The sequence below is a fragment of the Cornus florida genome, unplaced genomic scaffold (genome assembly GCF_030987335.1).
Source record: "Cornus florida cultivar Cherokee Brave unplaced genomic scaffold, ASM3098733v1 CherokeeBrave_3.0.0_Hap2_Chr11, whole genome shotgun sequence".
In the NCBI taxonomy this organism is placed as follows: domain Eukaryota; kingdom Viridiplantae; phylum Streptophyta; class Magnoliopsida; order Cornales; family Cornaceae; genus Cornus; species Cornus florida.
In genome coordinates, this window is record NW_026775581.1 from 13,983,882 (window position 1) to 13,999,251 (window position 15,370).

At 34.1% G+C, this 15,370-nt stretch overlaps 1 protein-coding gene and 1 long non-coding RNA gene across 3 annotated transcripts; both read left to right on the forward strand.

The window, feature by feature from the left end:
- Positions 1-4,088: 4,088 nt before the first annotated feature.
- LOC132283922 (uncharacterized) lies at positions 4,089-4,696 on the forward strand. 2 transcript variants are annotated; one of them, XR_009472165.1, is made up of 2 exons: positions 4,089-4,343; positions 4,543-4,696. It is a non-coding gene; the product is annotated as an uncharacterized LOC132283922 (long non-coding RNA). The 2 variants fall into 2 exon arrangements; XR_009472164.1 differs by having other exon boundaries at positions 4,549-4,696.
- Positions 4,697-14,167: 9,471 nt separating this feature from the next.
- On the forward strand, positions 14,168-14,575 carry LOC132280845 (secreted RxLR effector protein 78-like). The gene has a single exon (XM_059782602.1). The coding sequence runs from the start codon at positions 14,168-14,170 to the stop codon at positions 14,573-14,575; it is 408 nt and encodes a 135-aa protein (XP_059638585.1).
- Positions 14,576-15,370: the final 795 nt, after the last annotated feature.

The window sequence follows — 15,370 nt, forward strand, 5'->3', positions numbered from 1 at the left end:
GGTTGAGTCTTAGAGACGATTGGCTATTTTCTCATATTTACAGGTAAACTCCTTATTCTCTAATGATCATTCTTCTTCTTCGCTCTCTCTCTTTCTTTTCTCTTTCTAGATCTACTCTATATGCATATATATATATATACTACATACATCCTAGACCTAACATACGTCTGACAATCTCAAACTAGGTAACTAATATAATAAAGAACTAAAGGAATGTAAGCTGTTAGTGGCTCATTGTCAAGCTCCCAATAATGTTAGGAGCTTGGAATGTGAGAGGTCTGAATAGACCTCCCGTGCAAAAAGAAGTAAAGCAATAGATCATTGAAAATAAATTTTCCTTTGCTGTCCTTGTTGAAATCAGAGTTAAGGAGGGTAAAGCTCCTATCATTCAGAATCGAATTTGTTCTCAATGAGACTGGCTTGCTAATTATAAATCTAGCCATATAGAGAAAATTTGGATTGGGTGGAATAAAAGCCTGTTTGATGTGGATTTGGTTCATGAGGATACACAATCTATGCTAGTTCAAGTGAAGCATATAATGTCTGGCAGAAGTATATTTATTACTGGTGTATATGCTGCTAATAGGGTTAAGGAAAGAAAAAAGTTATAAAATTCTCTTAAGATGCAAGGTACCAAAGTTACAGGGCCTTGGATTGCTTTGGGGGATTGGAATATGATTAGATACAGTCATGAGAAGAAAGGAAGACTGAGGGTTCCTCAAAGTAAGCTTGATGAGTTTAATAATATGATATATAATATTAGTATGGAATACATTCCTATTAATAAAGGGAAATGGTCCTGGTGCAACAAGCAAAATATCCAAAAACGGGTTAACGCTAAGCTGGATAGGGTGCTAGTTAATTCCTTGTGGCTGCAACACTTTAATGATTCTAAGGTAGTTTTTACCCATGCTTCATTGTCCGATCACTATGGCATGGTAGTTCAATGGTTTTTTGATTGCTCAGTAGGCCCAAAGTCATTCAAGTTCCTTAAGATTTAGTGTCTATAGGCTGAGGTTGAAAATGTGGTGAGTAAAGCTTGGGAGATTAATGTTTCAGGCAGTCCTATTCATGTGTTACAAAAGAAGCTCAGGGTTTTAAAGGATGCTGTCAAAGTTTGGAACAAAGAAAGGGGTACTACTTCAGAGCAAATCCAATCTACCAACGATGAAGTTCATTTAGTGCAAATGAAGCTGCTTCATGATCCTGATAATGAAGTTTGCATATCAAAAGGGAGAAAAGCTACTGACAAGCTACAACATGCTCTTGATCTTGAAGAAATTGTGTGGGCTCTAACGAGGCCGCTTGTATACGCCAAAATAATGTAATGAATGTGCGGTTCAAGAAAAACCTTTTAGTCAAATTTAAATTTATAAAAACCATTACTACTAACGTAGCAAGAGTGAGTAGGGATCGTCCCAAGGGATTAGACGTGTTGGAATTTAACTTCGACTCTAGTGGATCACAAGATTGTAAAGGAGAGATTGATTGTTTGATTACACTAAAATTCAATTAATAAAAATGCAATTAAAATAAACTAAGTTGAGATAAGGATTTAAGAGATGAGAAGTGAGGTCTTGGGGTGCATTGGAATCGCCACCAAGCTTGTTCACCGAACCACACACTTTCAACTAATTTGGGGAAAACCTTCTTGTGAACAAAATGGTACTACTAATTGCAATATTAAGCATGGACCATCAAATTCATGTATGAATTGTTTACTTAACCAACAAATAAACTAAGTGTAGCACAACTCACTAATTCTAAGCATGACCCATCAAACTAGTCACAATTGTAGAACACATCAATCTAGAGAATCATGGAATTTGCAATAATAAGTCATGGAATATCAAATCAAGTAAAGATTGTCTACCTACCTACAAGCATGAATTAAATTGTAGAACAACCCATCAAGCATAAGTATAATTCATCAAATTAATTGACAAACTCATCTATTAAAAACCATGTCTAGCCATCACTAGATCCTTAATTAATCACACATAGAATGCAACCAACATAGAGAAACTAGTGTAGAGATCAATTCCCAAATAATCATATATAACACAACATGTAATCACAAAGAGAATCAATAAGAAGAATTAAACCATATGAATCATGTAAGACATAATTCCCAATTTAATCACATATAGACATGTAAATAAACTAGAGAATTAATAGGAAGAATTAGACTATAGAAATTATAGAAATATACCAAGATTCATTGTATTCACAAGGCTAAAACACTAATCACAAGATATCATTCCCCAAAAAATATGAAAGAGATAGAGGTTTAGATTACAAACTTGGGGCTCATCTAAGGCCCAAGGAGAAGTCTAGCTAATCATGGAGGAGGTGGGTGTGATCTAGGAACCCTCAAGGGCAATTCCCAAACATGGCTCCATCTTTTTCCTCTTCTTCTTTGTTGAATTTTAGAGAGAGAGAGAGTGTGTGTAGATCTAGAGATGTGTTCTTGGTGCCTCCACTCTTCTCTTTTCTTCTAACCCTAATCTCTAACTTTTCTAGAGAGAGAAAATAAAAATTACAATAAAATAAAATTAAAGACTAAAGATATATGGTTGATAGATTACAAAAAATGGTTCAATTCCCTTTAAATACAAGGTCATTTTCTTAGTCACTAAGTCAGAAATGCAACCCAAAAATATCTAATCCCGCAACTATATGGTAGGTGGAGTTCGGGTGCGAGGGAATAAAACAGCTCGCTGCCAGCATATTTTCGATCGATCGAAGAAATCTTCGATCGATCCAAATTTTCAGCATTTTTGACCTTTTTTCAGATTTTTCTGAAATCTTCTAAGAACTTTTGTTTGACTCCAAAAAGGCTATAATAGACCATTTTTAGCCCTTTTGAACCTTATCGATCTAAAATAGACAAAAACACAAATAAGTACTAAAACAGGAAAATAAAGATAGATGAATAGACTAAAATACTCTCGTTTATGTGCTAAAATACATCACATTTGAGCACTCAGAAATCCAGGATTAAATGGTTACAAGAAGGGGATAAGTGTACTAAATTTTTTCATAATGTGTTAAGGCAAAGAAGATGTGCTAACTCCATCACTCAATTGCAAAATTCCACGGGAGAAGTCTCATCAGATCCCAAGACCATCAGAGATTGGTTGGTTCAATTTTATTCTGACTTATACAAAAAACAAGAAGAGTCAATTGTTGAGATTAGGCCTTTTAGGAAGGTTTTGACTTAAGAAGATTGTGATAGGTAATGTGACAACCCGAATTTTTAAGAATTGAAAATTTTATTTATTTCATGATTTTATTTATTTGTCAACATTGACTGTTTAATTTTAGAGATTTTACCCACATGGAATTTTATTGGGTTTGATTTTTCTCACAAAGCATGAATATATATGTTCTATATATTTCATGTATCAGTTTGAGGTAGCATTGAGCTTCAGCTGAAAATGCAAAGAAGAAAAGAAATGGGAATTGTAATATTTTGGCGGGTCCCATTTGAATTTTAAAGATGGAGTATTTAGGGAGTTAAATTATTTTGTTACAATTGATATATATATATATATATATATTGTAGCATCTGTTGTATGGAGCAAATGGGCTGGCCGAAATGAGATAAGGAGGAGAGAGAAATTGGTTGATTTGGTTTCCTTGTTGCATGTGTAAGATATATATGCATATATATTTTTGATGTCTGTGGATGAAAGGGCAGCCGACAGTGGAGAAGAAAGAAAAAATTATGAAATTCTAGTGGTTGGCGCGGGTCCCACTTGATTAATGAGTAATGGGTGAAAGATTTTTTCTTTTAATATTTTATTTGGTATAGTTTTTGTTCTCATGGGTTTAAGAAGTGGATAGGTACCGAATTGGTTGGATTTGATTTTTGTTCTATTATATATATATATATATATGTTGAGGTGAAAGAAAAGGTGGCTACCGAGATGAAGAAATGGAAAAGGTAAATAAAAATGTTATGATGGCATTTTAGCGGGACCCACTATGAGATTGTGTGGCCAAGAAATTAATTGGCTGTGCTTTTTTCACGTAGGTTGGTCTGTTGTATTGGAGTGAGATATTGTATTGTTGATATGATGTGATAAGGAAAAAGCAAGAATGAAATGATTTTGTCTGATGGAGTCTTGTGGTGAAATGCTGATATTTGTATTATGTCGGTGGAGGATTTCTTTATATATATATATGTATCTGTCTTGTGACTTGAAGTAAGGAATGCATAATAGAAAAATTGGAGACACACACAGTGAGCCGAGAGCTCACACAGAGAGAAACCCGAGATTGTTAGATGACAGAGAGGGCCAAAGATTGATGCTCGGATGAATTAATTCTTTTACAGTGTAGGGTTCTTCATATCTTGAATGGCCTGGATGATTTTGTTTCAAATATTTTATTAATTGTTACTTTGCTAAAATTGCATATATATATTTTGTTTAAAAGTATATGTAGATTTTTGCGAAGCTTATTTTGCATGAAACTCTTTGAAATCTTTGCTATGGTTTTTTCTACTGGGACTTCCCTCGTCTCACCCCTTTCCAGTTTCAGGTACCAAAGATGATCTTGGATTGTTAGTTGCGGGCTTAGGTGGAAGAGTTGGTGTTGAGGATTTTTATTATTTAATTTATTTAGTGATGTTGTATATAATATTGAGGAAATTGATTTGTATCAATAAAGGATATTTTATTATTTTTGAGATTCTGGGTGTAATTTTGATGTATTTTGATTTGAATAAATCAAGAAATTTATTTAGAAAAATTTAAGGCGTGACAGATAGGTTGGACTGTGTTCTAACTGCAGAAGAAATCAAAAAGCTTGTCATGTATTTTAACCCTGATAAAGCTCCTGCCCCTAATGGTTTCCCAGCAAGGTTCTTTCAGCATTACTGGGGTATTATTGGGCAATATCTTATAAATACTGTGTGTCATTTTTTCAATTCTGAAAATATGCCTCAAGGTATCAACTCTACCTTCCTTACTCTCATTCCTAAATGTAATACCCCTAATTTTAAAAGGATAATCTCGAATTTTTTTTAATTATTTTATTGCATTTTTAATTGATTATTTGATTATTTGGCTAATTGTTTAATTTAAATTATGTGCTTAAATGGCGTATTTTAATTAAATTGTTAACTGATTTGCTTGCTTAAATGATGTGTTTGTTTAATTGTAATTATTTGTTAGATTAAATGATTTAAATATTTTATTTTATTTTTATGGATTTGGATAGTAATAATGGACCAACCATCTGGATCTTATGGATTACTTGGATAGGAGTCTTAATGGGTACGGATAGTTACTCATGGATAGTTGTATATATATATATATGTATATGTATATAAGGATAGTTTATTATTATTATTATTATTGTTTGTTTATTATAAATGGTAATAATAGTAATACTAGTATAGTTATAATTTATATATTATATTTATATATATGTATATCACGTTTATAGACTTAGCATTATATATATAAATATATATGTATTTTTCTATTTTCCTTTTATTTTCCCTTATTATTAGACTTGGGGTATGAATAGGACATAGTAAAATACAGTAGGGGAAAAATACAAATACAAAAAGGTACAAGTATAATTCGATATTTTTTAAAAATACGACGAAAACTAAAAAATACGAATACGGATGCATACGTATATAATACGTCATATGCACTAAAAATTCGGGACCAAAAATTCGGCTATACACATCTTATTATTTTCTTATATATCATATATTTGTTAGAATAATGAAGAATATCTAACAAATAATAAAATAATTTATTACAATTAACACTATCAAACTAATCATAACAGAAATAAACTATCTAAATATAATTAATCAATAACCATAGGTCCATGACATGATCAATTCATCACAAAATTAATGAAAAAAATTCTAATTCAATTAATCAACTATGTTGCCTAAATTAAAAATAAAATGTAGCTGTTTGAACCACTTAGGGTACTTTTGAACAAATTTCAATATGTCTACCTTTTACATAGGATAAATGTGATTTTACTATTGAAACCTCCATGATAGTTAGAGTTTTGTTCAACATGATCCCAAAATGCATCCTTTTTTTTTTTTTTTTTTCCCCTTAATAGTCTATATATTTATAATAAATGCATAAGTATATGGTGTGATACTTGTGAAAATATCTTTATATTCTACTAAAACATCTAGTGAATGTGGTGATTTACAAACTTCCAAAATAATAATAATAATAATAAAGATACTAACAAAATTTAAAAGGTCTCAAAACAAAACAAAAAATTTATAAATGTCTACAAATATCAATAAAAATCTATGATTCTTCAAAATTCTAGTGTTTTACAAGGTATATATATGTGTTTCATTACTTTGATTAAATTTCAATCATTGGATTGACAATACTAAGAGATTAAAAAAAAAAAAAATAGTAAAACAACTGAGTGGTCACAACCTTTCCCGATATTGCACAGCAAATAGTATTATTTTGATGGTGTGAAAGAAAAGAGCTATACCAAACAAAAGACGGTAATTTGAGTTAAGAATGTGTGATTGAGAAAAATACATCATTAGAAACGTGAACGAAAAAAAAATAATAATTAGGTTACTCTAAAGTATAAACATGAATTAAACGGGGCAACCAAAATGAATAAACGAATAAACGCGTTACATACGGGATGATGAAAAAACCCGCGTATTTTACCGTATCTTTTAACTCTGATCGGCAAACGAGAGTATTTTTTCAAAATTCGTACGTTTACGTTTAATTCGTGTATCATACGCGAATTTATTAACTAGGGAATAAGATTAGGGTATAATAGTTAGTGTGTGTGTGTGTGTGTGTGTGTGTGTGTATATATGCCTTATGTCTACCAAAGGGTTTTCAAAACCCTATTCACGTATTGTGGAGGTAGAGAGTTTAGAGAGGAAAAATAAGAGAGGAAGAAGGAGAGTTTGGCCAAGAGTAAGGGCTGAACCAAGGAAGGAAGGAAGAGGCTTGCTCGTGGGTTGAACCAGGAGCAACAGAGGGCTTCGAAAGCAGCTAAGGATCGCTAGAAAAGTTAGGAAGAAGAAGGTTTTGAAATCTTAAGGCAAGTTCTTTTTCTAACTCTTTCCCTTAGATCTCGTGTTCTATACATACCTAGGTTTGATTCCAGGATTAATTAGACAATAAATTAACCATGTATGCATACTAAATTGAAATTAAAACAGAATTTATGTGTAAGTATATGTATTTGCTTGATCTTATATATTCTTACCTGAAATCTTGTTTTAACTTGTGTTAATAATGCATAAGGACTTTATAAAATTGATTGGGACTGTCTGGAACTTAGAACTGATGTTTAGGACCCTTAGCAGAGGTGATCAGAGCGACCGAAGGTCACCGGAGACGGAGAAGGAGAGGTAGCAGGTCGAGAGCCGGCTCCCTCAGGCCGAGAGCCGGGTCCCTCTTGGAGGGAGCCGGCTCCCTTGCTTAGAACATTGCAGATTCGAGTTTTTTGGGTTCTGTTTGGTAATTTGGGGTATTCCAGGGCTGTGTAGGTCAATTTAGGTGTTTTATATGATTGAAGTAAACTTGACAAAATCTCAGAATACATAATCTACATTAATATGCTAAGGACTTGAACAATATGGAATTGTAATTAAATTTACATGTTGTTAATGGAGGATTTAAATTCCTTAAATTTATTCTAGCAATTTTTATGGTATTTTTATATGATTTTAATCATGTGTTGGTAGTATAATATGATTATATATTTATCTAATTTTTATTATACTTACTTTTGGATTTTTTTTTTAATGTATAATTATATTTGTTGCATCAATTATGAATTTTATGGATTAGTGCACCATCGTCAAGAGATGGGGGCATATCAGGGATAGATTAACTAATAAGTTAAGTCCTACCTATTCTTGTCAAGTCACGAAATTAGTTGGATGACATGCCATTGAAATAATATGGTTGGATAGTTTACTTTTATGTTTGGATATGATAGATTTTATATATGTATAGATATGTGCGATGAGATGAGCTTGAGTCTCAGGATTAGTGATTAGGGTATGTATATTGCCCAGGATACATAACTGGATATAGTGGATAGATGTGTGCCCTAGTTGTTACGACCCGGTCTGCCTTCCTTTCCTTTTTCCGGAAATTTTATGAATGAATTTTTTTTTCGTTTAATTTTCTTTTCTGAGCTCTATTTCGTGTCGCTTAGTGTCATCTCGAGTACTTAAAATTGGTTCCTGAGACTCTTTTTCGTGGATTAACAACTTCCTTTGAGGACCGAGTCATTTTCACATTTTTCGTTTTTCGACACTATTCACTTTTCGTCATTTTCCCTATTTCGTCATTTTCCCTATTTTGTCTTTTCCCCGTTTGACACTTTGTTGGCGTAACCACACTTCTTGTGTTCGGAGTTGGTTTTTGACTTCATGTATCTCCATCTTGAGTGGTTTCCACGAAATACGTATCTTTACTTTTGCAAGAAAGTACTCTGGTTGCTCCTGGTGTCCATAGGGGCATGGATGCAAAGTTCTTTGAAATTATTTTCTTTTCTTGGGGTGTTTTTCGTAAATATCTTTTAAAGATATTTTATTTCAGGGGTTTTTAAGAAAATATTTTTGGAAGATATTTTCATTCTGAGGCAGCTTCGCAGTTAACACTTTTTGGAGGGGCCATTGTGCAATTAATGAAAGTTATTACAAAATGTCTTGTTTTGAGCCTGGATCCTCGTACGGGATTCATTTTCACATTTCGTCGAGTTGTGTACTCTTGGAATTTCCTCCTGGTCGATGTTTTCCAGTTTCAGGATTTTTAGCCCCAGTTTTCGCCAAACTTGTTTTGGGCATAACTTTCTGTTCGAGACTCGGTTTTTGACGCCGTTTCTTCCGTTGTTCATATTTTATCATTTTGAATCTTTTTTGTTCACAAAGTTTTACCATTTCAGCGCGTCTGCTCAAATTTTACTTTTTCGGACCCGGCGGGGCCGTTCGGGGCACTTTTTGAGATTTCTATAAAAGGGGGGTGAGATATTTCATTTTTGATCTTCTCCCCTCTTCATGCACAACCTGGAGCTCCCATGGCAGCCCAAGGGGTGCTGCCATATTCTCTCTCCTCTTTTGGTTCACTTTTCCTTGATGGAAAGTCTTCGGCCTTAACATGTGTTGTTCCCCTCGCCGTGCTCTACTTTTCCCCCTTATTAGAATTCAGTTTTGACCATTTCTTGAGTTTGGTTTTGAGGTTAAGTTATGATTTTGATGGGGGTTATGTTCATGGTGTTGTCCCCGATAAAACCTCTCGGTATCGTCGAATTCGGAGCACTTTTATTTTGGTGGGCCTTCGGGATTTTCATCTCAAATTGAGGTAAGAGATCTTTTAGGTTTAAATTCTTGTTATATAGCATGCTTGTGATGCTTATACTACTTGTTTGCATGATTAAATATAAAATCTAGAGATTTTATTATTTATTTTTCTTATACGGGATCTAATTTTTCCGGTTGCTCATGACTTGGTTTAAACATGTAGCATGATTTTATATTGTCCCTTGATATGCTCATTGTCGTGTATTAAAATTGGAACATTTGAATAAGTATTAAAGATTTTATTTAATATTTATCTTAGGTGAAAGATTAATTCACATGGCCTTAACTAGCTTAAAATTAATATGTGTTAGCATATTATATTAGGCCTTAGCATGCTCTTCAACATAGTTGAATTTAAAAGTAATTGGAGGTGTTTTGAAAATTAGTAATTATTAATTAATTTGCCCCGAGTGCACTATTCACTCTATTTAAATTCTGACTTGATATTCTTGATTTGCATGCCATATAGCTTCACATATATTTGATTTAGAATATTCGGTTAGGTTTTGAAACCTTTTATTTAATTAAATTTCATGTTTAAGATTTAATCCTCATGGTGATATACAACTTGGAATTGAATTGTGGCATGCTAGAAAATTAAGCTTAGGTATAGTTGTTCACATATATAAAATTGAGATTAATTGCATGAGAATTGCAACTTTTATTTTATATTTAACTTTAGTGAAAGTTTAGTGAAATAAACTTGTAATGTGATATTTCACTAGTCCTTGGCATGTTCTCTAAGATATGTTAAATTGAGAGCATTTGGTTAAGTTTGAAAATCTAGGGATTTTAATTAAAAGAATTAATTAAAATTTATTTAATGGTCCCCTTAGCTTAATTAAGCTTTTAACTTGATAATTGTATTGATCATGACTTGTTACTAGCATATATTAATTTGGGACTATTAGAAGTTGTTTTAGAATTGGGATTTAAATTAGCATGATTTAATTAAAGTTCTACTTTGTTGTTCCAACAACCTAATTGAGTTTTAGAATGGATATAGGTGATGACCATGCCATGTCCTTTAACATGTATTAAATTGAGGTTATTTGGAATTGAATCGGAATCTAGAGAATTTAATTGTGTTTATCTATTTAAATTCTATCAATTTGTTCCATGATTTAGTTGTGTTTTAGAAGTGATTTCTATATTCAAATCATGGACTTGGAATTGTTGTATATTCATTTGGTTATGTTTTGAACATTGGATAACATAGTTGCTATGTTTGTATTCATGAGAATATGTTTTCCTTATTAAATATATTGTTGCCTTGTGTAATGATTTGCACACTTCGTGTTTAACATTTTTCATGCATAGCGTGTAACGAATCGCACACTGAAGATTCAACATTCATCATATCATATTAGTTATGGATTTAGAGCATGTATTGTATAGGTTTCCAAATTTGGTTGTGCTTAGTAGATAGTTGATTATCTTGCATATTCCTGTTGATATATGCGTTGTTGACAACTTGTTGATTTTAGAAACTTGGGGATGTCGTTGTTTGACTATGGCTAGGACGTGGTTCTAGTACGGGGGATAGTCCCTCTATATGGTCTAGTGCGCACATAGGGAGGTTGCCCATGGGGTAGTAACCCTAAAGTAACTATGTTGTGGGCCTGATCCGGCGTGACGTCCGAGTATCCACTTTGTTTGATTTCGCATTTCATTTTCAAGTTGATAACTAGATGATGTTGTAACTTGTTGTTTCTTATTTGTCGTTCCATTTTAAGTTACAGGATGTTAACTTTGCGAAATTGTGCTTTATGCGTTGTATTGGAAGTTCCAATGTTGGTTAAATTGCATCGATATTGAAAATCGTGTTTTAACGTTCTAATAAAGCTTAGGATTGATCCTATTGATTCTTTTATAATATAGACGTTAGGTGGCATGAACCACTACTGTTATTTTGTGCTTTAGATTCTAAGTTGATGGCTTTGAGAACTTAAACTTTGTTGCATTGTATAACATGCTCTTTTGTTAATGAATTGCATGGATAATGTGATTCTTGTTAACTTGTATTCAAATATGCTTTTGTTATATTGTATAGATTACTCTAGACCTAGTTCAATTGTATTAAAAATGCAATTCATGTTAATATATGCTCAAGCATTCTTCTTGTCGTGTTCTTTAGATTATCCCAACCATGATTCGTTTCATACACGTATGTATATCATGATTCTTGTTGCTTAGACTCTAAGGTAGCTTAGGATGCTCCCCGAGTCTCACTTGGACATAGACGTTAGGTGGCATGAGCCCCGTTAACATGTTTCACCTTAAGGTGATAAATTTGTAAAATGCTAGGTCGATGCATGCTCATCTCCTACGAGTAGCTTTATGTTACTCACCCCTACGATACTGGGGCATATTTCAGGTACGAAGACTTGGTTCGTGAAGCCTAGCATTCCTTGGATGTCGAGTAGCTTTCAAGTTTCCATTTCATGCAAATGTTAGCATGAAATGTCATTTTGTAGACTTATATGTCAAAATATGTATGTTTGATTCCATGTATGTAATGTGTACTTAAGTATACTCCTTTCAATGTATTTGATATGTATGAGATAAGGCCAGAGGCCAATGACATGTATATTGTATTCTATGCAACTTTTTAACTTCATGAAATGTTATGAAAAACTTGAAAAATCGCAAGTCATTGCTTCACCACGGTTGCATCGGGTGTGGGAATTCCATTTTCATTCTTTTATAGGGTCTTATTAATCTTGTATGAAGTGTGGCCAAGGGCCAAACGGTCATTTGATCCCGTTTTGCATTTTTGGATTCCGTGTTTTCCATTCCAAGTCCATTTTTGCCTTTTTACCCGTTGGGGGGTCGGATTTTGAATCGGCTATATTTTTAAGCCATGGACCATTGTACGCATCTAAATAGGTAAGTTACATTTGCGTGCATGGTCATTTCCGGATAAAACCTTATCGTTTGTGTTTTGAGCCTCTTGTGAATTCATTTCGCATTTTTTTTTCATATACTGATCTAGGGGCACTATGGACCTTTCACATCAGTTTTATTTTCGTCTTTTTGACATGGTTGAATAGAAAACATGATTTTAGGGGGGGTATCTTCTTCGTGTTTTTCCAGAAAATGTCATCTTGGTACCGGAAATCCCTCGTGAAGTTTCAGCTTCCAGTTTTCATTTAGCAGCTTTATGACCCTCTTGTTCAGTTCTGATCTAGGGGCATTTTCGGGATTTCACAGTGAGTTTTTTTCGATTCCGTTCACTTTGTCGGGTAGAAAACTCGATTTTAGGGAGGGTTTCTTCTTCGTATTTTTCCAGAAAAACTCATCTTGACCTCCGTTTCAAGCCTCAGTTCTGGGCAGATAAAAAAAAATGTAGCAGCAGCCAAGGGCTGCCACTAGCCATGTCCTTGGGCGCAGGCATGCATGCCGGTGGGCTCACGCATGGGCGCCGTGTGCGCCATGGCCCCTTGTCAGGCCGCCGCGACGTCAATTCTTCTTTTGGGCTTTTCTCCTTCGTCCGGACTCCGATTCAAGTGAATTTTTTTTTGAACTTGACTAATTTTTCGCTGTCTTTCCAACGGTGTGCTCAGTTACACCCGATTCTTCCTGGATAATTACCACTTTACCCTTTTTGCTTTAAGTGCTCGTTTCTCTTCGTCATGCCGTTTCTCCTTCGTTCGGACTCCGAATCATGCGATTCTTGAGTCCATCTTGATTAGTTTTTCGTTGTCCTTCCAGTGGTGTGCTCGATGGCACCCGAATCTATAGTTTTCAGAAATGACTATTTTGCCCCTGGGGGCTTATTTGTCATATTTTCGATCTTTTGCTTCCGCATCAGTTCTTGAAAAGTTCCACGACCTCATGGAAGGTCACTTTGACTTCTTAGAGTCTTGTTTTCTGTTTTCGCTTCCGCATTCGGATCCGTTATCGGATCATCCTTACAGTTCATCACAGGACACGCTGGCCTAAAAACCAGGGTCGTCACACTAGTAGGTATAGGTACTCATACCCACTATATGTGTGTTTTGCATGTTGCCTACTATTCAGGTTGAGGCAGACCTATAGTCCAGTGAGAGTCCTATAGTGTGTATCTATATATATATGAATTACTTAGTTATTGTTGAGTTGACTAGGATGTATACATGTATCGGGTCTCTGTTTGGATTGTAGTAAGTAGAATAGAACTTGTTTGTGGGCTGACCCACCATTATTTTTTCAAGTGTTGTCAGTTCCAGACTTAGAGATTGTTTGTGCTAAGTAGAGACAGTCTTCATCACTCTTCTATGTATGATTCTTCTTTTTATTTCAGTGTTGGATTTTGTTAATTCAGTTATTAGTATTGGGATTTTGTTTAGGGGTCCACGTGATAGATTTTCGAGTTGTAATCTAGATGGTTACTGGTATCAGAGGATTTGGATTATTAGAGGATTAATTCTATTGAATTATTTTATTGGAGGATTTTATTATTATTTAGTTTCTTTTTAGCTTCTTTATTATTCTTATTTCCTTTTGTATTCTATGCTTGTTTATTACCTTAATTGTTTAATATTTTCCTCAATTTTATGTGTGGATTTGATCGACCCGTGTTCCGCAATCGAGGGGTATCACACTAAGCCTAACCATGGGGATAAGATAGCAAACTACATACCTATAGCCTTATGTAATCTGGTGTATAAAATTATTTCTAAGATTTTAGCAAATATATTGAGCAGTGTCCTTCCCAACTTAATTTGCCCTAAGCAATCCGCATTCATCAAGAATAGAAGGCTTTATGATAATATTTTGTTGGTCTTTGACCTGGTCAAGGGGTTTAGGAAGAAGCAGGTTGATCCATCTATGGCCTTGAAGGTGGATTTGAAAAAAGCATATGATTCAGTAGAATGGGGTTTTATTCAGAGGATGCTGCAGGTATATGGTTTCAGTGTCAAATGGATTAACTGGATCACCAAATGTATTTCTTCTCCAAAATTTTCCATTTTGTGTAATGGTGTTCCTGCTGGTTTTTTCTCTGCCTCTAGAGGTATTAGGCAAGGTTGTCCTTTATCCCCTCTTCTCTTTTCTTTTGTTATTGAATACTTTAGTAACTTGATGGAACAAGCTATAGAGGAGGGTAAGATCAAACTGTACAAGGCTGTGGCTATGACAGATATGAAGATTTCTTATGCCTTTTATGCAAACGATTTGTTAATGGTGGTAAAAGCTTATATGTCCACTGCAAAGGCAATACTTGATGTGTTCAAATAGTTCTAAGAGGCTACAGGGTTGCAGGTTAATAAAGAAAAGAGCTCAATTATTTTTTCTAAAGCAGTGAAAGGAAGAAGAAGAAGATTGCCAAGTATTTTGTAGTTCCAAACTGAGAATTTTCCTTTTAAGTATCTAGGGCTGCCTTTGTCTAATATTAACTTAAGAACAGGTGATTTCAGAGCTTTGTTGGATAAGATTAATGTTAGACTAGCTCATTGGAACACTATCACTTTGTCAATTGCAGGAAGAATTGAATTGATTAGATCAGTTCTTTATTCTTATCTGTACCATTGCGTTTTTGGATTTAAGATTCCTTGGGAGGTTAAGACGGGCTGGAAAGGAGATTCAAGAACTTTTTATGGAGTGGTAAGCAGGATCTAAAGAAGATGTCTCAAATAAAATGGAGTCAGGAAGGTTTTAACATTAGAAGAATTCAAGATATTGATGTTGCTGCAAAAATGTCTCTCTGCTGGGATTTTGTGCAAAAGAAGGACAAATTGTGAATTAAATTGGCTTCATGCTATGTATCTACAAAGAGTTTCTTTCTGAAATGTGGTTCCAAAGTGCAGTGATTTAGCTATTTGGAAACAAATGATAGGGGTTAGATAGATGGTATTGGAAAATGTTGAGTTCAAGATTGGAGATGGAATGATTTTTAGCTTGTTAACTAATCCTTGGTGTGAGAATCAATCTCTGATCCAAAAATTTGGGGCTGCTATGCTTAGACAGGTGGACATAAATCTTATGGAAGCTGATATTATAGTGAATGGCAGATGGGATATGCCTGCTTATTTG

Excerpts from the sequence above, each read along its gene's own strand:
- LOC132280845 (XM_059782602.1), top strand. The coding sequence starts at position 14,168 with ATGGCCTTGAAGGTGGATTTGAAAAAAGCATATGATTCAGTAGAATGG.